The sequence below is a fragment of the Onychostoma macrolepis genome, chromosome 15 (genome assembly GCF_012432095.1).
Source record: "Onychostoma macrolepis isolate SWU-2019 chromosome 15, ASM1243209v1, whole genome shotgun sequence".
NCBI classification, from domain to species: domain Eukaryota; kingdom Metazoa; phylum Chordata; class Actinopteri; order Cypriniformes; family Cyprinidae; genus Onychostoma; species Onychostoma macrolepis.
This window is the reverse complement of record NC_081169.1, coordinates 4346206-4371982: the sequence shown is the minus strand read 5'-3', so window position 1 is coordinate 4371982 and position 25777 is coordinate 4346206. Positions and strand designations below refer to the sequence as shown.

The 25777-nt window shown below is 36.2% G+C and overlaps 2 protein-coding genes across 2 annotated transcripts; both read right to left on the bottom strand.

The window, feature by feature from the left end:
- Window positions 1-2862: 2862 nt before the first annotated feature.
- spcs2 (signal peptidase complex subunit 2) lies at window positions 2863-11945 on the bottom strand. The gene is made up of 5 exons (XM_058745254.1): window positions 11828-11945; window positions 10638-10721; window positions 10167-10326; window positions 9913-10048; window positions 2863-4154 (listed from the first exon to the last, which is right to left on the bottom strand). Exons 1-5 carry the CDS (start codon window positions 11864-11866, stop codon window positions 3968-3970), a joined length of 606 nt encoding a protein of 201 aa, XP_058601237.1. The 5' UTR covers window positions 11867-11945; the 3' UTR covers window positions 2863-3967.
- A 1182-nt stretch (window positions 11946-13127) lies between these two features.
- Window positions 13128-25338, bottom strand: rnf169 (ring finger protein 169). Its single transcript, XM_058744492.1, has 6 exons — window positions 24369-25338; window positions 23607-23680; window positions 23193-23279; window positions 22637-22743; window positions 21986-22088; window positions 13128-17271 (listed from the first exon to the last, which is right to left on the bottom strand). Exons 1-6 carry the CDS (start codon window positions 24703-24705, stop codon window positions 16111-16113), a joined length of 1869 nt encoding a protein of 622 aa, XP_058600475.1. The 5' UTR covers window positions 24706-25338; the 3' UTR covers window positions 13128-16110.
- Window positions 25339-25777: the final 439 nt, after the last annotated feature.

Genomic DNA, 25777 nt, shown 5'->3' with positions numbered 1-25777 from the left:
GCAAAACTCCTGATCCTGCAGAGATTCTGACTGCTTCCGAGCATGCAACGCTAAATGTGACCGCACCTCAAGAATGATATCTGCTGCAAAATGTCACCAAAAGTTTGCACTCTTCTGTCACCACCTCAGTTAAACCATCACCTGATATAAGACTGAGCAAAAACACAGCAAAAGTTACAGCTAATAAGATATACATTTTGATTGTCAAAAGGATCAGCCAGTATGTACTCAAAATAGATTGATCTATTGTCTATTATTAGACTGGTCGCTATATACATGCAGTAGTGTGTTTGGTATTTGCTCTAATTGGATTAATGGAGAAAGCTGCTCAGCTTTGGTTTTCAGGGTATGACCTGCTTTGAGCAACAAGAGTTCACTGACCTACATAGGCCTATCTAGTAACAGCTAGCAAACAATCCTATCCAACACATAGAGAGCAAATGCAATTTTGATGTCTTTTAGCAGTTCGGTCATGAAGCAGCTGGATTGCTGAATGCTTTGTGTTGTAATTTTTTGGTATTTCAATTAAATAAAATGAACTATTAAAGAAATATATACAGTTTTTCTTCAGAATGTCAGTTGTGTGATACAATAAATGTGCAACTTTTTTTTCTCATAATTGCATGTTATAATGTCAGAAGTGAGAGATGCATGATTATATTCCGCAACTCTGACTTCTTTTCTCAGAATTGTGAGATATAGGCTTGCAATTGTGAATTAGAATTGCAAGTTCTATTCTGATGAAAAACAGCTTACAATTAAATTGTCTTTCTTTTTTTAGAAAAAGTCTGAATTGCGATATATCTGTAAATTCGGAGGGGAAAAAATCAGACCTGCGAGTTAATATCTTGCAATTCTGACTTTGTAACTCGCAATTACGAGTTTATATCGCACAATTCTGTCAGAACTGCGAGATAAAAAGTCACAACTGTGACATGTAAACGCAAGAATAAAGTCAGAATTGTGAGATAAAAAGTCGCAATTATCTTTTTAAACTTTTTTTATTCATTGGCAGAAATGGGCTTACATAGGCCCTCATGTTATGTGAAGCCATTTCAAAATTATAACCAGCTAAAAAAATTCATAATAATCTTGAAAGGGAAGCTGTTTGCATGACTATTTCATTTAAAAAGTAGCCTAATGTGTATTACGTAAATGTGTGGGACTTTGAAATCAGTCACATTCAGATTTAAAACATAAATCGAAAATATGTTTCTACCTAGTTCAAAGGTGGAGTGTAACTAACGCAGTGTATTGTTTGCAGCGTTTTAGAGGCACGTGCAGGATCACACTCACAGATCCACTTTTTTGGATGGGGCCAAATGTGAGTCATTCCATCTGTGCATGTGCTAGTCGGTCAGCGTGTTAGAAGCACAATGGAACAAACCCCCACAGATCTGTTTACACAGGCTCTGCCGTCACAATAATGTCTAGGGCACAGACTCACTTTCAGAGTATACAAGGCCTATGCTAAAAATTCTACTAGCGTTTTTCAGATATTATTTGCTGCACCTCAATTACAGTTGTTATACAGTATGTAATCTAGCACGCAAACCTTACAAGGTTGATTTTAAAATTGTAATGTATTTTTCTTCCATATTGTGATACATTTGAGTGAAAAGGATTGTTGAAAAAAAAAATGTAGGAGGGGAACTTGGTTATATTTTTCGGTTGTTGGAGGCAGATCTGAATGTGTGCTTGCAGTTGATTGTAAGAAGTTGATTTTTTATTTTTTATTCTGAGCTCAAAAAATAAACAAAAAATAGGATTTTATGGGAATATGGTACTATATTTAATTTGCATTATGTAAACAATGAAGTTAATATTATGGTTCCTATAATTATCTCAGTCACCTGGCATATGACAGTAGTAACTGGAATTTTGAATCACATAAACACATACTAAATATTTATTTTGGTCCCACTTTATATTAGGTGGCCTTAACTACAATGTACTTACATTTAAATTAATCATTTGATACAATGCACTTATTGTGTACATACAGGTTTTTACATTGTACTTATATTTTTTAAAATACCTGTATGTAGTTACATCTGTAATTACATCAATAATTATTATGTTGACCCATCCCTTACACCTTAACCCACCCTTAAACCTACCCATACCACCAAACCTGTCCCTAACCTTACCCGTATCCCACCTCAATAGCAGTAAGTGTTTTGCAATATAATAAGTACATCATACTTATTTTATGATGCAAGTACATAGTAGTTAAGGCCACCTAATATAAAGTGTGACCTTTATTTTTATAAAATATTCTGTATGTTTGTCTGAAAGCAAGTCTGGGTGAAATAGTTATGTAAATTCAATTAAATAAAGACATACATGTTGGTTTTAAAAAGTGGATACTATAAAATAAATAAAACTAGTAATCTTTGCAGAGCTAAGGCTGCTGTGTCTGCTAAAAAATAAATAAGTGTAATGTGTAAAAATGCAATGCCGCATAAGAGCCAGACTAAATTAAGCCTGCCCTGACCCTTCTCAGCCCCTAGTATCAAGTATGCTATGTAAATGCATTCATTTCACCTCCGAAAAGCATGAAATACTGTGTGTAATTACACCCAAATGCCACTTCAAAAGCACTCCTGTGCCACCTATGCAGTGTAACTTTACGATAATTTGTATTTAACAAAAAAAAAAAAAAGGGAAAAAAAAGAAAGTGGCTTAAACTAAATGTTGAAACCATATACATGGTGCATTCCTATTTTTTATAATGGTGACTAATATAGCAATAATCTCGTCATATAAATATTCCATCAGAATATGATTTTTTAACTGGAAAATGAGTAAATCTGATCTGGAAAAAGATACTAAAATAAAATATCGACATCAGAACATATGTAAAAATGCCTTATCACTTTATTTTGTAATTTTTTCTTGTTTGATAACAGGCACATACAATATGGTTAGCTAAAGCTGAATATCATTAGACAAAAATGCTAGAAATGCTTTGTTGAATTCAGCAAGCGTAATATTTCACAATGTGGAGAAACAAACTGCATCCAGATGTACTGTTCTTTCAAAATAAATTATAGATAAATCTACTTGAAATTTTTTGTTGACAGAACACAGAAAGAAAACCAGGAATTTAAGGTCCATTCACTCCTGAGTGTGAAAACAGGTCAAAACTGATCCAATGCTCAAAAAAAAAAAAAGAAAAAAAAAAGAACATAAAACGATTATCCCTGGTTTAAGCTTAAATGGCCGAACACAAAAGATATCAAAGCGGCAAGGGGACAACACAACAGATGGACAAAGTCCCTTTTTTGCTTGTCACGGTCACTCAAAGCCTAAACAAGTAAAATTCAGAATAGAAAGTAAAAAAAAAATGTGCAGATTGAAAAGACACATTTAATAAGGCTCGGGCAAAATATACATATACACATCTTCACAAGGCGTCATGAAATATGGGAGAACTAATGTAGGTCACCTCCAAAAACACTCCTAAAGTAAGGAGTGACATATTCTGCTTTATGAAAATATAAATATCCTCCCAACACCTAAAAACTTTATGGGAACTGCTCGTGATTACGAGAAAAAAAAAAAAAAAAAAAGACCAAATTTTCATATTTGGGTGAACTATTTCTTTAAAGTGAGTGTTTAAATTTAACTAAAACGTAATGATATTTTAGAACACTGTTTTTCTTATCTATGCTTGTTGTAGAAATGTCTGGAATTTTATTAAGAGCATTAAATTGAAACACCAAACTGAAGCTGCATTAAAAGAAACAAACCAAAAAAAAAAAAAAAAAATTGGACCATTTCTTTAACAGAACCAATAATAATAATAAAAAAACACTGTTGACCTTATGTAATGTTACAGCTGTGAGCTAAACTCTGATAACACTCACTAGCCTGAATAACATCTGTGTTTTGTCCCACTAAAGCCACCGTTACTGTGTGTGCTGGGTCGCTGAAGGCCGGTGCCGTCAGTTTCTACTAAACGTTACTTTGTCTTCTTGTCTGTGGCCAGTGTGTCATGAAGCTTTGAGACACATTTCTCAAATTGGTCCATCACCAGCGTCCCGTTCTCGTCGAAGAACACCCCGACTGACTTCGTAAACTCCATCTCCCTCGACTGCTTGGTTTTCCCATCAGTGAAACAAATTCTTAATGTATACTGGTCATCAAACCTAATGAAAACAAGTCCGTTAGTTGCAACAAATTTAGATTTAGAAAAATTACACTTCAGTATGTTTTTTTTTTTTTTTTTCCTCTCTCTCCCTCTCTCTGAAAAATGGCACTGCTATGCAGTAACTAAGGTGCTTTGAACAATACAGAAGTTTTACCTTTTTGCCTAGGGGTTTGTTCTACCACCTAGTGCTGTGCAATATTGACAAAAAATACAATCTTATTTTAGATAATTTTAGGCAATATTGTGAGTGTTTTAATGTTGGTACCATGGCTTAGGTCTGCCAGTAGGTGGCAGCACTACCCTGTCTTAATGACTGACTCACTGAATCATTCATTGAAACAATTTGTTCAAACCGTTTGATTCATTTAGAAACAAAGAAAATGACTGTTTTTATGAACGGTTCATTGAATGGAGTCAAATAAATTGGTTTAGAAATGTATTAATGTACAGTACGTCACAGTGTTGCTCTGAGATGCACAACAGTTTTGCTCCATCGCTTTTGGAACTATTTTTACATGGAATTTAGGGCTGCAACGATTCCTCGATTCTATTTGAGTATTTGATTTTAAAAAATCCTCAATTTCATTTTGCCCGTGCGGAGTAACCGGCAAAATACCAGAAGTGGCACATTCCAAGGACGAGAATCCATGAAACGCTAGTTTCAACCCTCACTCTGAGTTTACACATTTTGATGTCCCCATATTCAAGAAATGACAGTGGCTGTAGCTTTCCTGTTGTAAAGGAAATATTGGCCAAATATTAAATGAGGATTAGATTGCGCAGTAAAGTGTAAAACAGTTTTCAGGCCATTGGCGCTCTCTGCAGGCATTTTTTTATAATGCATAATGTACGTTAGCTCTATTGTTTATAATACATTATGTATTTTAACTGTTTTGTTCTCATTGTATATGTATAAGTAATTTCAAGGCCATTTTTTCATGCGAGTTTATTTTTTTCTACTACCAAAATATATATATATTTATATATAATTATAATAATCATCCTATTTATCGACCGATTACTCGATTACCAAAATAATCTTTAGTGACAGCCCTAATGGAATTACTCCTATATTTCTTTTTTATTCAAACAAATAAAACTGTGTTTGAGAGCAAAAGTAATTGTATTATCATTTAAAAGAATAAAAAGATTGCAAATTATTGCTAAGAATAAAAAAAATTATAATCATTAAATCACATTTTTTTCTGAAATTAATTGCGATTAATCCCATCTAACATTAAAGTTTTTAAATATACTTCTATATTGCAATAATTTCACATTCAATCTTCAAATTACTGTAGAAACAACTAGGGATGCACCGGTTGACCTGCCATAAATCGGAACCGGACGATTTTTCCAGAAGTGCGCCAAAGTGCACACAACATTGTAATCATTCGCGAACATGTCATTTGTGTGGAAAACAGATACCAAGAAGCGAACAGCCGTTGGTGTAACATTATTGGCGCACAAATAAAAGCCGCTTTCCTATGCTTAGGAATGCATCGATCCGATATTCAGAATCGGTATCGGCTCCGATACTGCCATTTTCTGCGGATCGGGTATCGGGTGTTCTGAAGCGGTTCCATAGTTCAATGTGAGGTACAGATAAATATTTAATTAAATAAGTCATTAAATTCAAGTTCACATTAACTCTTCTCTCCGCTGCGGCTGTCTGTCATCCTCCATTCAGCGTTCAAACTGTGTGTCGAGTTCGGTTACTACAGTCAAACTCTCTTCAAGAGCGCATAGAAACTGAGGTTTAAAACTGTTAAAAGAAAAGGCTCAATACACGAACGCACAGATTTAATAAACTACGCATCAATATCTCTTCCCTTTGTACTTTGAACTTTCCTGTGCGGACTCGGAGGGCTGCGCAACCTGCGCGCTGTCTCAGTATTGTTTCAAGCGCATCATTCTGCGCATAAGCGCTTTGTGCCGCTCTGTATTGGAGCCTTTCATATTATAATAATTTTCTGTGCAATGAAAGATTACTAATAGTCTTTCTTGTTCTGTCCTATCATATATTGCTGCCTTCATTACTGTGCAATACATTTAAAAGAAATGTCTTTTAATTTTATAGTATATATTTTAGGGGTGTTAACGTATGCGATTAATCTAAAAATCTAATATTTTTTTTTACGCAAAATTAATCGTTTGATAAGGTTTGACCCCAACTTCTTCCCATCATCGCAGCGCAGAAGGTTATCTATCATTGTGTGATGAGGCTACAGCAAACCAGTGTTGCCAGGGTAACGGCACAAGTGGGCTATTTTGAAAATACAGAGCCGTGGGTTGCGTTATTTTGGGCTACTTTTTTTAAATGTACCGCGGCTGGTACAATTGTCTTATGTAGCATGATGCTAATATAAGCTCTAACGCAGCTGCAGAACAGGTCCAATTCTTCTTTATAATGCATTTTGTCATAATACTTCACGTAAGGTCGCAAGAAATGTTTTGTTGTATTTATTTAGAAATACTTTTGATAATAGTTGGGTAAATGTATACTGAGATTGAAGCGATGTGGTTTGGTAAACGTTTTATTGCCAGTTTAAAGGCTGATAATGGCTGAATAAAAACAAAAGAATAATGATAAAAGAATAAGGATTATGTCTCATACCTGGCGGAAGTGTGAAAGGTTCTGTTTCCTTAAACTAGTTTGTCATGCATTTCTTTTTCAACACATTTACAGGTAAATCCTAGTATTTTAAATTTGCGATTAATCATGATTAATCACACTCCATGACTGTGATTAACGCGATTACATTTTTTAATCGATTGACAGCACTAATATATTTATATAGAAATGTATTTACCGTATTGTCCCGAATATAAGACGACCCCCCTTTTTCCAGATGTAACTTTTGGAAAAAGGCTTTTTGAAAACCAAATCTTGTTTTTTTGTTTGTTTGTTTTTCTCTCTGTAAAACACATTTTTTTCTTAAATTATTTTCAAATTGCATATTTTTCCTATTTTAATTTTTGTTTTGAAAGTATGGTAAATACTGGTAAAATGTACCAACAATGACATTGAAAAATATACACTTTTTGATATACCATTGAAATAACATGTAGCCCATCTGAATTATATAAAATTTAGGCTATCCATCTCATAGTAGCCTACCAAAATTGTATTATCAGTAGAAGTGAAATCTTATTGTAGTCTTCAAATCTGGGTATAGTCTTATGTTTTAAAATCACTTACAGAGGAAGTTTGGTCCCATCAGACTAACATGACAGTCACGATTAGTGCCGTTGTAAGCGTTTCTTTTTCTTTTGTTTTCACTCGGCATCTTTACAACACACATTGCATTACATATTTCATAGCACACTCGTTTTATGCGTTTTTGGCGCCACCTATTGTTGTGGGTGTATTACTGACATGTCAAAGTCTAGACCCTGAATATAAGATGACCGCGTTTTTTCAGATGCATTTCCAAGAAAAAAACATCGTCTTATATTCGGGACAATACGGTACTTGTTTTTTCATGAATGTATTTTACAACAACACAAAGAGCAATGTGTATCATTTACCAGATTGAGTCGTACACTTATTCACTTTTATTTGTAAATAATTTTTTTTTACTAGATTTTATAAAATACAATTTTTCTAGAGTATCTTTTGCTGCTGAATTATCCACTAACCTAGTTTATAATAGTATTTTTTGTCATGCATTATGATTATATATTTTTTCATTTGTTATTTATCATTAAAATGTAGATTGTGTCTACTACACATAGATAGAGTGACAATCAGGTCAACACAGCGAATTAAAGAAATTCTACATTGATTTAAAAATAAAAAATAAAAATGCACTGGTATCGGATTGGATCGGTATCGGCAGATACTCAGAATTTTCAGGATCGGATCGGTTCTGAAAAAATGGTATCGTTGCATCGCTACCTGCGCTCGCTGAAGTTGCGCGAGCGTATCTGTCCCTGCATAGACAGTGAACGGTTGTTCAGCGCAGCTTCTCACGTGTTGGATGAGAAACAAAGCAGACCAACTTGTGACAGCTGAAATGCTTCTTTTTGTAAAGAATTTAAAAAAAACATTTTCATGCACTTTTGAAAAGCCAGAAGTAAACGTCAGTTCTGTACAGGATGATTATTTTTATTTCACCTTACAATTACATTGACTTAATTTGATTTAAAAAGCACCTGCTGTAGCATCTTTGTTTTCGTTGCACAAAACCAAAGTAGGCTTTATAAATAACTTTTTCCAAAATGTTAAATCAAATAATGTTTAATTTAGTTTCACTGGTAAAAACCTTTTTTCTTTACACCAAATTTAAAAATGAAAACAAATGCTGAATGCTGATTAAGTAACATCTTTGTTTGGACTGTTGAATGTGATTGTCTTGTTTGGATTGTAACTATGCAGTTGTTACCTTTAATTTCACATGGTTTCATTTAAGGCCAGTATTATGTAGTTTCAACCCAATTTAAAAACATAAGCTAAATGCTGATGTCAGTACCATCTATGTTTCTATTGAATGTACTTACTGCACAGTTACTGCCTTTAAATTTCAGATGGTTACAGTTATTGTTTTCAATAGCCAAAAGCCAGTTTGGCCTGTTAAATACCAACATCTTGTTTATGTATACTTTCATTCTTTCTTGTTTGTTGCTTAAAGAAAAGAAAAGAAAAATACAGACATCGGTATTGGGCAGTTTGCTTGTTTAAAAAAAAAAAAAAAAAAAAACAATTTGGTATCGGCCACGAAAAATCATGATCGGTGCATCACTAGAAACTACATAAGCCTCTTTCACACAGCTGTTCCGGAAATACACGGATAATGTGAGCTGTGATTTGTCCCGTGATCGTTTGATTTTGGTTCATTCACACTGCCAGTGATTTTCCGGAATCTGCGCGTGCGTTCACACACAACCCGTAAAGATCCCGTAAAGACACGTGACATTAGGATGTGATGTGTAATGCAACGGGTACCATTCCACTAACTGGCGAATGATCTCCGCTTCAGCACGGACAGTGAGGAGCTCCCTGATCTCTGCTTCATTACAGTTTGCACATATTTTTTCATCGGGAACTTTGATCTGCCTTCATAACACCTGGTAAAAGAGTCGCATGATAACGCGTGTCATCAGCATTTACGGCATTGGTTCTGGCTTTTGTTCACACAGAGCTCGTTCCGGGACTGAACCCGGCAATGTTACTAGGTCCCCAACCTGGGATCGATCCCGGAATTAATGCCAGGATGTGTTTGCGTTCACACAGAAGGCACTCCGGCAATTTTCCGGGACCAACATGCAGTGTGAAAGGGGTTATTAAGACAGTATAAGCTTCCACTTCATGTAAACAATGTATGCGCATGGTGCTGCTGCTTACGTAACACTCACATGCATCCTGATACTCTCCACAATGGCGGCTCACCAGAGGAGGAGAATAATTCTTGAATAAAGTTGTTATTTGTCTTTTCTTTGCGCACAAAAAATATTCTCGTGGGTTCATAAAATTATGGTTGAATCACTGATGTCGCATGGACTATTTTACCGATGTCCTTGCTACGTCTCTGGAACTGGGAACATTGCAGTTGTGTTGCTGTCTATGGAGGGTCAGAGAGCTCTCGGATTCATCAAAAATATCTTAATCTGTGTTCCGAAGATGAACGAAGGTCTTACAGATTTGGAACAACATGAGGGTGAGTAATTAATGACAGAATTTTCATTTTTGGATGAACTAACCCTTTAACAAATTAAAGGCGAAAAACGAATGAAAAAAAAGAAAAAGAAATCACCTTTTTAGGCTAGAGGAGAGCTGCCAGATGTGATCCGGGTCCATGCCAGCTGGGTCCTTCTGCATGGCCACGAGGAAGATGTTCTTCTCTTTGTAAGAGGTGTAGAGGGTCAAAATCCCCATCATTATGAAGTATGTGTGGATCTGTTAAGGATAAGAACTGAAGCAGTGCTAAGTTTGTTCATTTACACTATCAAACCTCCAATGCAAATTGTCATCTCCATTCTGTTTGGAGTCTGCTCAGTGAAGGATATGAAATGACACAGCAGGCCAGCACAGGCTTGGACTCTGGGAACGGGTGCAGGTAATCCCAAATTAAAGCTACAATGGCGAAAAGGCAGGAGATCGTGCAAATGAACAGACGTCCATCGACTAAGTTGAAGTTTTCAAGGTAGCCATATTTTTCAATCAGAACCTATGGTTGAAACAGAAAGGTGATCAATTTAAAACTCATCTAATGCACAAGTTTACTACAAAAATCTAAAATATGCAAATAAACCACATGATAAATATATCCACATGCATACAGGTGAGATCAGAATTAGGGATGCACCGAATTTATATAACATAATATAATAGGATCATGTGACACTGAAGACTGAAGTCACAAAAAAATATATATTTTAAATAATTACACAATACTACTGTTTTAATCATATTTTTGATAAAATAAATGCATTATAATTATTTATTCTACCATAATTTTACATATAGAAAAATACACACCTTCTTAGCTGCATCATCTAGAGAGTTCTTCACCGCTGCACCATCCCATTTGTCGATCTTGACTGGCTTTTCATCAATCCTCCACTGAAACCAAGGAATTTATTAAGATACACTACAGATACACTGATGCACACAATTTTTGATCTCACTGTCAAACCCAAATTACTTTTAAAACTTTCATATTTGCATAAAAGATAGGGATGCAAACTAAACATGCTGCTGCTAAATTCACAGGCATAAAGTAAATTTAAATATAGTTATCGGAGTTGTCAGGTTGAAGCAAATGTGATGATATAAAAGTGCCAAGACAATACATCTTTATATTCCAGTGTCTTCACTGGCTGGACTCCGAAACATACCGTTGCAACTAGTGGAGCACGATTCTTTTAATGAATCCCTCAAAAGACTTGTGTTGTGTTAACAAGTTATCAGTTCAATGAATCCTTCACCAAACGAGTCAGCAGTTAGTGAATAAATATCTGCCATCTAACATCAGCAAGTCATTACTTTCAGCCACGTCAGACTGTTTTGGGTTTTTGTGAAACTAAAACCAGTGAAACTAAAACCAGTATTACTGACTGGATGTTAAAACACATTAACAACTAGTTTAGTTAGAAATCATTTGCAACAAGTGATAGAAACCAAAAGGGGGGGGGGGACACCTTAGAAATGATATTTTTTTACAAAGCAAGGGTATTTTGGGTATCACATTAAATATAGTCACAGTGCAAAAAGTCTTGCGCATTTTAAGTAAAGGAAATGAAAGACAAATGGAAATATGTACATGTCTCAAGTGCAAATAAAGCCACATCTGACATCAGCTTCCTAGTTTCTAACACCATATGCTTGCGTCTTCACGCTGAAGATGATGATAATGATGAGCACGACTCAAAACTTATGTGCAATGTTGTGTAATCTTCTGTATCTACACATGTAAACGACATCAAAGTTTAATAAACATGCTCATTTAATAATACACAAGTGCACAATGAATAGCGTGCATCCATTTGTACAAGTTTACGTTTTGGCCCCTGACACGCAAACAAGAGCGACGGTCGCATCAACAATCTGAGTAACGAGTGCAAAAGACAAAACATATATAAAATAATACATTGCTGTCGGGCTCTAATGATGGTTGCGCAAATATAAACGTATCTCTGAAAATGCGGCACACAATAAAGATTTCTTACTTTTTCCAGTAGACCATTCTTTCCGTTCCTCGCCGCCATCTTTTCTTCCTGTTCATTTGCTGTGACCTGGTTGAGTGTGATTGGCTAAAATCACACAAAAACCGTCCAATAGAAATCGATCTGAAACAGAGCGCCTTGAGGGCGGGATACAGTGGCAAGGACGAGCCCTTTGATTGGCTAGACGCGATGACGTTTATCCCTCTGCGGTAAAAACGGCAATTCTTTTATGTTCGAATTCAAAAATTAAACCTGTGAAGAAAATGTTATTTGATGATTGCGGTCATATGATTACAATCTTTTTGAAGAAATATCTCATATTTCTTCTATTAGTTCGTGTAAATAAGCCTCCTTTTGTTATAAAGGGTCATTTTACGAAGGACTGTACATCAACATCCACAACGTTACATTTTAAAGTTAGAAAAAGCCCATTGCTGCAAGTCTTCTTCTTCTTCTTCTTTTAAACAGTCTATGGTCTGAACGCTGATTTTCTTGTTCCAGACCACAATGCTTTATCAGAACAAAACATTTTGATTTTGGCCTAGGCTAACTTTGAGAACCTAAGTATTTATTTGATAAAACTTCCAAAAAAAAAAAAAAAAATCTTTTTATCTGCCCAAGAGATTATCCGTTTCACTTTTTGAGTCCCAGAGTCACCAATCCCATGCTGATCCAGGGTTTCCACCAAGATAATATACCTATAGAGTTATTTCATTCAGGTAGTCCACATTTAGCACCTTTCTTTGCAGAACTATATATGCAGGTATATTTGTCAAGCTATGAAATAAAGGCCAAGACCTCTAATTCACATTTAACTTTTATCTTCCTTTATTAATTTGATTTTTTATTTTTTTTAATCTTGATTTTCTTCAATGAATTCCTTCAAGGTAAACATGACAAAATATGAAAAGGATGATTGGCAAATGTATCAAGTGAAAAAAAAAAAAAAGTTAACAATGAATACCTTTAGAAAAGACTAAATGTCTGTCATAAGGGAGCAAGGCATGTATACTTAAAGACAGAAAAAAAAAAAAAAAAAATATATATATATATATATATATATATAACCCTCCTGAGCATCTAATGAGTTGCGTAATAAAAACAAAACAAAAAATCTTTAAATACTTTTGAAAACACAAAAGGCTAAAACGTATTTGTAAATTCTGAATGAATGCTACATTATTTAATTCCTGTCAAGTCAGTTACAATGATCATAGTGTTGTGTTGACTAAAACAAGAAAATCCTGTGTTTTGTTTTTGTTTTTTTAAATGCAATATTTAAAAAGATGACATTATTACAAAGTACTGTTCAAATAAATATAATGTGTGCTTTACATCTCCACAGAATCCAAACATATGCAAAATTATCTTTCAAATCCAGCAATACCTTTCAACAATGGAAGACAATCCAAGTGCTTTGAAAGCCCGTCAGAAACAGTTCCTATTAACATCTTTGCATCAGTATCAATATAGGCAAGTCGTATTTCCAAAATAGTACAGTAATGCATAAAAATCTATTTTATCTTCTCCAATAGTACACCTGGTAGCCTACAGAATTGTATATAACTTAAATTACCTAAATTAAAAAAAACAACACACACAAAAGGAAAGATCGCCTGATTGCCAGACATGTTGGCACATTACAAAGTATACAGTATAGAAATTAATCTGTTTGAAATAGAAAAAAAAATTAAAAAAAGATCACAATCAAAGGTAGACAGGATTAAATGTATGTGCATTTACATGTGGTCCAACTGAATGTGTCATTTTTCAGCAAAAGTAACATTAAAGCTTTCTTGGCAGACAAAAGTCACAAAACAGATCTTTCTAGTAAATCAAAGCTTAATAGACAAAGTTCTGAAATGAAAGTAGCCCTTAAGAGTAGTGTGAACATCAAGCTAAAAGTGAAACATGGATAAACTACAAAAAAAAAAAATACAATGACAGAAAACCAATGTCTTAAAGCAAATTCTCATACTTGTTTTGCTTGTGTGAGCATGCTAGATTTGTTGTTGTGGAGGTGTTATATCTTTTGAAGAAGTGTCCAAATGAAGATTACAGTTTGGAGAGCGTCAAAAAAAAAAAAAATCAGATTTCTTTAGAAATATTAACTATGTCAACACTGTTACACAATGCCTTTTAGCGTTTTAAAAACCATTTTATAGATATTTTATTTAATAGTGTAAAACACATTAGCACAGTTAGGCTTAAAACATACTCTACACAAATATGCAAATGCAAACTCTTGCTACTCAAGTTTGATTTTACACAATGGAGTGTGTAACAAAATTTGTACTGCCTGCAACACAAGTATGTGTTGCATTCTTAGCACTGCCACAAGGGGTGCTAGCAGGCACAGGAATAATCAGTTATCTGCGATCTTCAATGGCGTTTCTATGGTGAACTACTTACTATTTTCCTTCGCACATTCTGTAAATAGCCTACATCAACGCACACTCCTTAACCAGAGATCTTACTGTACAGGGAAATACCAATATTCACAGCCAAAAGACAAAAAGCATAATGGTCAACTTGGATCATGGTGTGCATCGTAAACCAATCAAATTTTTGCCTTGATGTAACTAAATTGCTATTGGAGTTGTACAACGGTCAATCACTGTTTTCAGATGCCATATAAATAGCCAGATAGCCAAATTAATGAGAAGAATCTGCCTTAAGCCCAAAGTATACGTTGTGTTTGTACGCAACGTGCACTCCATTCAAAGTATACTCCATTTGATAGCTTGCGTGAACGCAGGCGGTCGACACATGTGCTCTAGAAAGCTTAATCTTTGTCCAGCGTCTGCTCCATTTTTTTCCAGAAGTTATGATAGATACAAATACTGTACTCTAAATTTGTACTCTTTAAAACTAAAGTTGCTGCTATCTCATAACCCTTTCACACAAGCGCTTGTTGTTGTTGCAGTCTCTGCTATTTTGTTGTTTTTCTGTCTCTTTAGTTTTGTTTTCTACTGTGAAACAACAGCCAGAGCTGCCTTCTTGTGGAACAACCGAATAGTGCAAAGCCAAGTCATTGCACATGTGCGACTTGCGTGTACAAAGTACAACAACTGGATGGTGCGAGTACTATTTTGGTGGTGAAATTTGCGTAACGTGCACTGTACGCGTGAAAACCAAAAAGTATATTTTGGCCTGCCAACTGCCAACACATTCATAACTAGTCAGCTAAAAAAAATAAAAAATACATTTTGGTTAATGGCACAAACATTCGAAGGCAATTCTATCACTGCCTTGAGAACTGAGGTTTGTTTCCACCACAGTACAACAAGAACAAAGTAAACAGATTGCATACAACAAGACCGCGGTCTTTCAAATTGTTGAGCAAGCATTTGCATTATGTACTTGTGTCGAGTAGTTTTCTGGCCTAAGGCTATAATTTTTACTTGTTTCCACGTAAACTGTTAACATAAAAAAAAAAAAAAAAAAAAATTTTTTTAAAAATTATATATTTGTATGAGTTGTCTGATTTTGGATATGTCAAGAGAAATCTTTCAAAGCCACTGGAAACGGGAAACGCAAAAAAAAAATGGTTATGCTACAATTTTGTACAAAACACCTTCAGTTTCAACAAATGTCCTATGATAACCTTTAAACATGCAAATAAACTTCTTGAGGAGCAATTGTGATTGTGATGAGCACAAAGAGATTGTAAGGAGTACTGTCGTCACTGGCTTGAAGTACTAAAAAGCCTTATAAATAATTCTGTATGTTTTTCTTCCCCCAAACAACATATACATAGTTTCCTCTCTTTTTGAGTAGTAGAAGCCAGTTTAACAGTAACAGAGCTTGAAACAAAACATTGCAGCTTCAAATCCAGATCCCCATACATGGGAAAGTTGCTGAGAGTCCAAACTTGTCACACCATTTTGCCCCAAGCAAAGGCACTTAACCCCAGCTTGCTCTAGGACAGGGGCGCCCAATCCTGTTCCTGGAGACCGACCTGCAGAGTTCAGATCCAACCCTGATCAAACACAGCTGTCTGTAATCATCTAATGCTCCTGAAGATCTTAATTAGCTGGTTCAGTTGTGTTTGATCAGGGTTTAAGCTGAACTTTTTAAGATCTCCAGGAACAGGATTGGCCACCTCTGCTCTAGGTGGACTCAATCAATGCAAGTTGCTTTGGATGAAAAGCCAAAAAAGTAAATACCTTATCTTGCAATACTAATCCAGATGTTAGAAAGCCTCTGTAGTGCCTCAACAAAGAAAATGTTTGTGACTGCAACAGATCATTACAATAAAACATTACCATAACCGGAGGTTCCCTTTAACAGCTGTAGTTAAAGTGCTCGTTTCTTTTGGAGATTCTTCCTGATCTGCGTGTATTGTATCCTACCGTCCCATCATTTGTAGCCCAGGACCGGAGTTCGTATTTGTTACGACTCATTTTGTGTCTGTCCACTTTTTGACATTCTCTGTCAAACTGTCTTTGTAGCTTTAGTGCCAGTTCTCGGTCCTCCTTTTCCTGATTCATTCGCTGGACAATCATATCATCAAGCCTGTCATAAGCACCTGTCCGGGACATTTTTGTCTGTAGGGTGTCTTCCAAATGTTTGGTTTTGTGGCTTCTCTTCTTGCCCCTTCTTGAGGTAGGTCTGTTAAGTACACAGCTCCTGGTGGTAGGCTCATTTGCGAAGTTCTCGGGGTCTTTTGTACCCTGATTACAGTGTCCAGCGTGTTTATCAAGCATCGCTTCACAAATTTCTGTGGGTTTACAGAATTCTTCACATCTGCTTCGCCTTTTTGTGGTTAAAGTATCTGCAATGGTTTGAGTTGTCGACCTGATGTGAGCGCTAGCAGGCTGTGTACCTTCCTCTTTGTTACACTGATCAAATACAAGCCGTCGTTTATTACAGATTGCAGGTTTATCCTTCCGATCCTTAGCACTTGAATCACAAATGCACTGATGATCCTGCGAGCTGTCCTTGGCTACAGCACAGCTGCAGAGTCGGCTGTCATGTTCTTCAACGGGACTCAGTTTAAGGCTTAGATCCTCTGCGATCGGACTCGTGACTGTACCTTTTGAGGTCACCTTGATGCATTGACGATCAACTTCGATCTGCTTCCACTTCTGCAAGATGGTCGGGCTGGCCTCGTAGCTTGTGGACTTGTGCAGAGTGCGTGTCAAGTTCCTAGGGGTTGACTTCACGATCGTAGGCTCCAGAAGTCGCCCATCGGGCAACCTTTTGGGTGGAGTGCACGGCGAGCAGACAATAGGCTTGAAATGGTTGAGTTCTTCCGATATGCTATCATTGCTCTCGGGGCTAATGGACCTCTCTGGTTTCGTTTGAAGCACGAGTGACGCGGATGAGGTGTGGATGCCCCGCCAGTGGTGTCTCTTATCGAGGCTCAATACCGGGGCTGAGAAAGAGCGACTGTTTTCCGAGGAGAGAAGGATTCCAGCGTTGTAACTATGAGTGATGATTGCCTAGAGTGGGGAAAGAGTGGTAGAGTAGCATCACTGACTATAAAAATGACTAATTTGCCTATTGCCAATCCTGCCACAAAATTTGACATTTTCTACTAAAGGGGTGTCCAGTCCTGTTTCTAAAGGGTCAACATCTTACAGAGTTTTATGCCAACCTGCCCCAACACACTTGCCTGGAAATTTCCAGTGATCCTGAAGATTTTGATTAGCTGGTTCAATTGTGTTTAACCAGGATTGGAGCTAAACTTCAGAAGCAAGATATAGGTGCTGTGGCCTAGTGGGTAATGTTTAGGGGGTTTTATACTCTGGCTGTGCATTTGAGAAATAGGAATGCACAAGATCCATTTGGAGGGAGTGGAAAACAAAGTCCGAATCCCAATTCTATTTTATACCCCTTGAAACAGAGTGTCAAAGGGTAGAGGTGAAAATATTCCCCTATGAACTGGGACACTACTACTATATCGTTACACGTCATCATATGTCTATCTCCTACAATACACACACCTATACTGGTGTGCATTAGAGCCTTACCGTTCTATATTAATACTTCTTATCACAGACACACACACACACACAAACCGGAGATCGCACAGCTCTCACATCCAGGAGCAAAGAAACTTGTCAATGCTGTCCCATGACTTTTAGTAATAACAGTTTAAATACTGAATCGCTACATTATATTTTCCAGCAAAGAGAGGGTAAAATCAATGTTTTTGAAGTAAACTCACTCATTGTAAAGAGAGACACACAGCTGCGCATACACGCAACTTTCATCTTTCATCAGAGAGACAGAGAGCGAGAGAGAGAGAGATAATTGGCAATATTTGAGAAAAGGGTTTAGCGATTTCTAATTATGGGGGGTACTAGACCCCTCAATGTCTTCGGTGGTTATCGCTCTAATCAGACATGAAAATATGCTGTGGCACTGTCGTGCAGTCAGTAACATTAATGTTTTAATGTCAGCAAATCTTAGCGATTTTTTTGCAAACATTTCTTTGAATAATTTGAACAAATGATTGAATATAACAAAACAATGATTACTTTTCATTAAAATCTTTATTATAGGGGTCATACAACGTTGCTAAAAAGAACATTATTTTGTGTAATGCAATGTGTTTATGCGGTTTAAGGTTAAAAAAAAAAAAACACATTATTTTCCACATACTAGTGTTGTCAAAAGACCCGTTACTTCGGTACCAAGTCGGTACTAAAAAAGTGAAAACGTCACGTTACCAGGTTTTTTTAAGTACCGGTGGTACCAAGTAGCCGGTCAACCCGGTTCTTGACGCGTACGGCCCGATGATTTCCGCGATGCAGAAAACGCGGACGGAATCTCGGAATCCAGTTATAAAAACGGAATTTACAGTTTAGCACGGAATGTCACGGAATTTGTCAAAGTTTGGATGAATTAATCAAAAGTAGGTCATTGCACTTAAATCAAATCGCGACACTGACTAGTATCTGTAAATATTAAGCCGCAAAAGTCGATTCAAATATGAATCCCGCATGTTCTGCGAGTCTCTGTGTGAGTGAATGAATGGCAGAGACGCGCGTTTTTTTCTTTTTTTTTTACTACATACACTGAAGCGCGCCTGACGCTCGCGGTGATTCATCATCTGCCGTCTCAATGAGGACATAAATACATAAACAACATCTACAGAACTGCTCTGAGAGTCCCCTCGCGAGCATTTTACCGTTTGATTAAGTAAAACCAGCGTCATATCATATAGCTACACACAGAAATGTAAAGGTATTCACGGCAACTCGTCAAAATAAAAGTTTATCTTAAAGACATTGTGCCAGAAATATAATTATATATATATATATATATATATATTTTTTTAAAGAAATCACACAATATTTCTTCCATATTTAAATTTTAATAGTAAATCCCCTTTATTTACCAAAACAATACAATGTGTTTAAATTTAATTAATTAAAAGACAAATTAAATTTGGGTGAAACTTGTTTACTGTTTTTCATACTTTTATTACTTGCAGAAAAACTTGAAACACAATTTAAATAAAGTATAAAGAATGGCATTGATTTTTGTAAATTTTTTTTTTTGCTTGACTTTATTATTAAAAATATTGTGTTTTTTAATTAGCATGTGGTACCGAAATTGGTACCGAGAACCGTGGATTTTGACTGGTATCGGTACCGAATACTGAAATTTTGGTACCGTGACAATACTGTACATTATTGTTGCTCCTCTATGCCCCGCCTTTCTGAAACGCGCCGATTTTTACAAAGCTCATAGTTCTGAGAAGCGAGGCATGCTCTGATTGGCCAGATATCCAGTACATTGTGATTGGCCGAATACCTCAAGCGTGAGACAGAAATGTTACCCCTTACCGTATTGTGATGCTGTGTCCCGGCGCGACGACACAAAAACAATACAACCCATTATAAACGAGGCATTTGTTGCATCCAGTGGGGACATAATTACTGATTGTAGTAACTTATACTGTCTTTTTACGTGTCGCGTTGCATCGCGCCGCGTAAACATTACCATGTCTGCATTTGTGATCGGAGAAACGACAAACAACAAGCACTACTCTACACAGCTCAAAACTGGTGTAAGAATAGTGGCAGTGGCAAATTCTTTAAATATGAAAACATACTTACAGGCTGTGAGTCAGAAGCGCCAGACTGTCCTTGCAAAGTTGGAATTGCCCCACTTTATAGAAACAGTCTTTGAGCAGCTGGCAGCTACTCCCAGGTTCAGGAAACAGTCCTCCGTAAAACGCGCTGCACACACTCTAATATTTGGGTTGAACTGTTCTGGAACAGTGTTGTAAATACAACTTAACCACTGATTTCCAGTTGTGTCCTCTTTTGGAAGCCCAAACAAAGCAGTTTCTCTTTCACAATGAAACACAGTGTCTCCAGGACATGGCGCCGGCGGCAGCAACAATACTACAGTGAGAATAAAAGTCCCGCCCTCTTTCTTTGCGTATACATTTGGGTGGAGTTTTGCAAATCTCCCCACACTGTGACGTAGACATGTGAGGGCGTGTTTGAATGAGCCGTTTTAGGGGGGCGTGGTCTTAACTTTTATAAAGAATATCTCTTTGGTTTTGAGACCTTAATCTTTGCAACTTCAGGGATCTTATCTATGCACAAACAGCTTGTAACACTCCAAAGAGAAAGGAAAACTTGAAATCGCATCATATGACCCCTTTAATGCCAATAATGCTTACATTTATGTGCCTTTTTGATCGCTCTGGCAGCCATGTTGCCGCTGTAGCCGCTTATGCTGAGATAATTCATACCACTTCGCTTGAATTGTGGTCCCGAAAAATCTTCGTTTGAAGGGCTATCTGGCCCTTCCCCTTACCCCACTATGGGATTGGGCCAAAGTCAGTTGTAAAATCAAGTGTGAATATCACAGATTTCACTTCTGAAAGCACAACTCGACCTTCCTTATATTCTCATATTGGTGTGGTGCAGGTGTTAAAATTTGGTTCAATGACCAAGTGTCACTTTTCAAAATGGAATGTGTTAGCAAGTGCTTTTTGGTGTAGTTTAAACAAAGTAAGGCTGGCCTGAACCATCATCAGTGTGGACGTAAGCAAGGCCGAAAGCAAACTTCTCATGTCCACAATCCATGCCGGATAGTGGCCTGTCTGTGTGAACATGCAGACAACAGCACAGATACAAACGTGATTTGAACTGAAAATTCGTGAAAATTCTGTCCATGCTCATGGTCAAAAGAGCTTTGTGTGCTCAACTGTGCGTGAGATGGAATGAAACATACCTGGGCCTATAACCTCAGGTTTCTTTAGGGCAGTGTTTTTTTTTTTCCTGTTCCTGGAGTCCCCCACCAACAGTGCACATTTTACATGTCTCCTTAATTAAACACACCTGATAAGTAGTCGACTGATAATGATTTTTTTTTTTTTTTTAATGGCTAATGCTGATATCTTTGAAAGAAGAGATCACATTATTTAATTTAAAACAGTAAAAACACACGCATAACAAATGCTGAAATGAAGTTTAGATTTTTTGCTGAATGCTGACAGTAGATGAGAAAGTATTACAACATTTACCAATATTTATTAGTAACAGAAAGGAAACGCTGTAATACTTTTTCTGTTTACTTTTTTTTGTTTGATAATTCTATCTAATAAGAAAATTAATGAACTTGAAGAATAGGTACTCTGTGAACTCAAGAGACTGGCATTTTCTGACACGTCGACCCAACAGAAAAACGTATCCCCTGATAATTAAAAAATGATCAGTATCGGCCGATACATCAGCCTTATTGATTCCAACCACTACAACTGATTCAGATCATCAGCTCATTAGTAGAGACTCCAGGATCTAAAATAGGTGTTTCATACAAAGGAGATACTCCAGGAACAGGGTTAAAAACCACTGCTCTGGACCAGGGTTCTTCAAATCTGACCCTGAAGGTTTTTCAAACTCCTTGAAAAACCTTGATTAGTTTTTCTCAGGTGTGTTTAATTAGAGTTGGAGGTAAACTCTGCAGAACAGTAGACTTCTGGTGCCATATATGAAGAATACGCTCTAGCAAAAAGTATGAAAAGTCTTCATATAAAATTTTATATTCAGCAACTAAAGATGAGAGCTAAATACATTTTTTGAAACAGGACTGGTGTTTAGTTTTTTTTCCAACAATTCCTAAACAACAAATTAGACTCTTGATTATTTGAACATACTCATTAATGCATTAAATGAAATATTATACCTTGTCAGGAACGGCTTGATGTGTGTGACTTCTGGTTTTTCCTCTTCCATCCTCAGAATCTGTACAGCTCCTGCTCCTCTGAACAGCACTGCTATGAAGACAACTGTAATACAGCACATTGACCGTATCTCTTTTAAACACTTCACAATCAGAAAACAATTTATTGAGAGAAGCATCAAAATTTAAGTCACAATTTCCTTCATACTTCTATTAGTATTTTTATTTATTTATTTTTAATAGTTGTGATTCCTGTTTGTGGCAGTCATGTCACTATAAAGGCATTTCATTTTAAAATAACCGTCTTGTTTTTTTGTGAATTTTGAGTGAATATTGTTAAATATGTTTAATAAGTGTATGGCTGCAGTCTAGACAAATGGCATCTCTGAATAACTTCTAACATACTAACATATATTTTGATTTGCTTGACACTTTACATAATTTCTATTCCTCTGCGTGTTATAGTTTTGATGACTGTTATCCTAAAATGTCATAATTAAGTGCGTGCTTTTTTGCATAGTAGTGTATTCCATTATTTCAGGCCCTCCCTTCTAGAGACAATGAAAAAAACATAATTTGACTGTTAAAAATAAGTATATTTAAAAAAGATCAGAAAATGATCATGTCAAATTATAAAGTAAATAAGTGCAATACCCTCTATTGAAAGCAGGGGAACATCTTGTTTTTCGAACAAATGCCGAGACATGTCTGGTCCTCTTTCCCACTGGCTCTTCATTCTCAGAGTCTGACACCCCACAGAACTGAAACACAGTAAACTATCATGTGAAATGAACAATCATACATAATTGAGAGGTAACTAAACAGTTAAAGGGATAGTTCACCCCAAAAATGATACATTTGTCATCATTTACTCACCCTCATGTCGTTCTAAACCTGCAAGAGTTACTTTCTTATGTTGAACATAAAAGATGATATTTAGAAGAATGCTGATAATCAAACATCAATGGTCCCCATTGACTTCCATAGTATCTGTTTAGCTCTTCAAAAATCATCTTTTTTGTTCAACATAAGAAAGAAACTTGGAAGGTTTGGAATGACATAAGGGTGAGTAAATGACAAAATTTCAACTATTCCTTTAATAAAAGAAATATCCCAAATTATGAAGTATGTGAATTAACTGAATGTGTGCGTGTTTAAACCCTGCTAAGACTCAAGCAGGTAACGATAGAAAGAGGAGTTTTGAACATACAGGATATTGACAAAGTTTCAGCATCCCACACTCTTCTTTTCTGTGGATTTTTTTCTTTCTCTCTTCTGTTTCTTCACTGCTTCCACCCTAAAGAGATAACACTGAGCTTTATGTATGACTATTACTGTATTTCAGGCTATAGCTAGATCATATAATAAAACAAGCTTATTAGAGATCAGAAGTGCTTTGCATTTTACCAAATGTCAAATAAGTGCAGGTTATTCTTTACAGCCGGTACAAAAGACGTTTGTGGATGTTTCCACTTTGTTGGAATAGTTCAGGAATTTTATTAAATGTTAATATCATAGCACACAATACCAAAAACATTGTAAAACTATATGTTTATAAGTTTTTAAATAAGTTAATGTGAGAAAACTGCAAGGAAGAGTGTACTGACTTTACTCAGTAGCTTACCTTCGTCTTTTGTTTCTCATACTCTTGACGCATTTCTCCAGATTTATGAATTGGTACAGGTGCACGGAAAATGTCTAAGAAATGAAAGCATAAATAGGCTATATCAGCAAAACTAGCCAACTGGCTCACTAAATTGACCAGACCACAATAAACACATTGGATGCTCTCTACAATCTCAGTTCTGTCACTAGCTCCACCCACTGGACACACACATGCCTGGACAAGTCACCACAACTGATCAAGTTTACAAACAACCAGGATATATACTACTATATACTGACAAATGCGTAAGTATTTAAAGTACAGCAAGTCAGATGTGGGTAATAAACATACACAAAACTAATAGTCAAATAAAAAATGTTTCCCTTTTAATTAAACGCAATTTTTTTGTTGAAAACGCAACGCGGGAGACGCGACGCAACTGGGCGTTTATACACACACCAAACATAACACAGCGCAGACGGAACGCGTCATGTGTGAACGCCCCCCAACAAAACAGTGCTGTTTTTCTTCCAGACTCCAGTTTGTTTGTTACTAAAAACCCTACTTACTTGTTTTTTTAACCTTTACGTTGTTACGTTGTCCAGTGCAAAAAAATATTACATTTATAAAATAAATCAAATGTTTTAGTTTTATTTCTAAAATTTCAGATTTATCGACTAAACTGAAATCAGTGAAGCTGGAAAACTGTCATGCCGCGAATTGTCGAAGCGTAAATAATAACTTCAAGCTCATGATTATGTAATATCGAGCGCCACGAACCTCCGTCGGCGGTCTGTCCGTCTCTCTGCTCCATCCTCCGCCTGCATCTCTCCGGATGGCTGAGGCGGATCAGCTCCCAGAGCTCGGCGTTCACCAGGCTCTTCTCCCGGGACTGTTTGCGGGCCCAGCTGGACACCCGCAGCCGGCACAGCGGACAGCACAGGCTGGTCAGCTTCACCGTGCGCTGGAAACAGTGCAGGCACACCGAGTGTCCACACGGCATCGTCACCGGCTCCAGCAGTATCTCGGAGCACACCGGGCACCGGGCCTCCTCCAGACTCAGAGGAGCGCTTCTCTGCCCCAGTCCAGCGGATTTGGCGGACCCTAGCGCCGCCATCTTCGTTGCTGTGAGCCTGCGTCTGGGTTTGAAAACAAGCCCCGCCCAGCCATGGCGTCACATGCAGCGGTGGAGCGACACATTTACAGTATTTACAATAACTACTTCATTTATTATTATTATTATTATTTTATACAGTGGCCATACAGTATTTGGGTATTTAAATAATTTCTAAAAATAAATAAACCATGTTTTATCATCTTAAACAAATACATTATAACAAACTAACAACATTTCTAGGTGATCAATGCAAAGTAAACACATTGTGACAATGAAAATGCTCATCGGAAACTAGAATTCAACAGTTTAGAGTCAAGTATGATTTTTTTTTTTTTTTTTTTTAATAGAGAAATAGTTTTATTTTTTATTTTTATTGTTCAACAAAGAAAAACGTTTTGAACGTTATATTCATTAAAAAATATTCTGAAACGCGTCATGGCTTCCACAAATATATCACCACTGATAATAAGAAATATTTTGTGAGCACCAAATCAGCATATAGAGTGATTTGTGAAGAAATAGCATTGTGACACTGAACTACATTTCACAATGTATTAAAATAGAAAGAAAGTTAATTGTAAAAAGTCACAAAAAGAAAGTTATACTGCTTTTTTAATCAAATAAACGCAGTTTTGGTGGGCCTTGGTAAAACTTTCATAATAATAATAATATCATTTACATATACTTTGAAGTTATTTTAAATAACTGCTTTGAAATTATATCTATTTTATAAAGCATGATATAAATAAATATGAATTAAAAAAATAAAATAGTTTAAATATTTCATGAAATGCTACAGTGGTGAACAAACTATTCTTTTTTTTCACTTAAAAAAAAATATTAGTTTACAAAATAAATGTTTTACATTGCTTTTGTAAACAAATATAAAAATAATTCCTTCACATGTATTTTATTTGATACTATTATTCAAAATGGGGAAATTATTAATAATAAATAACACACAGAGGTGTCCAAACTTTCGACCAGTAATCAGGTTTCAACAAAACGTATACTGTCCAAAACTGTATAAATTAAAATCTGCTGGCATTAATTCTATGACATTACAGAATGT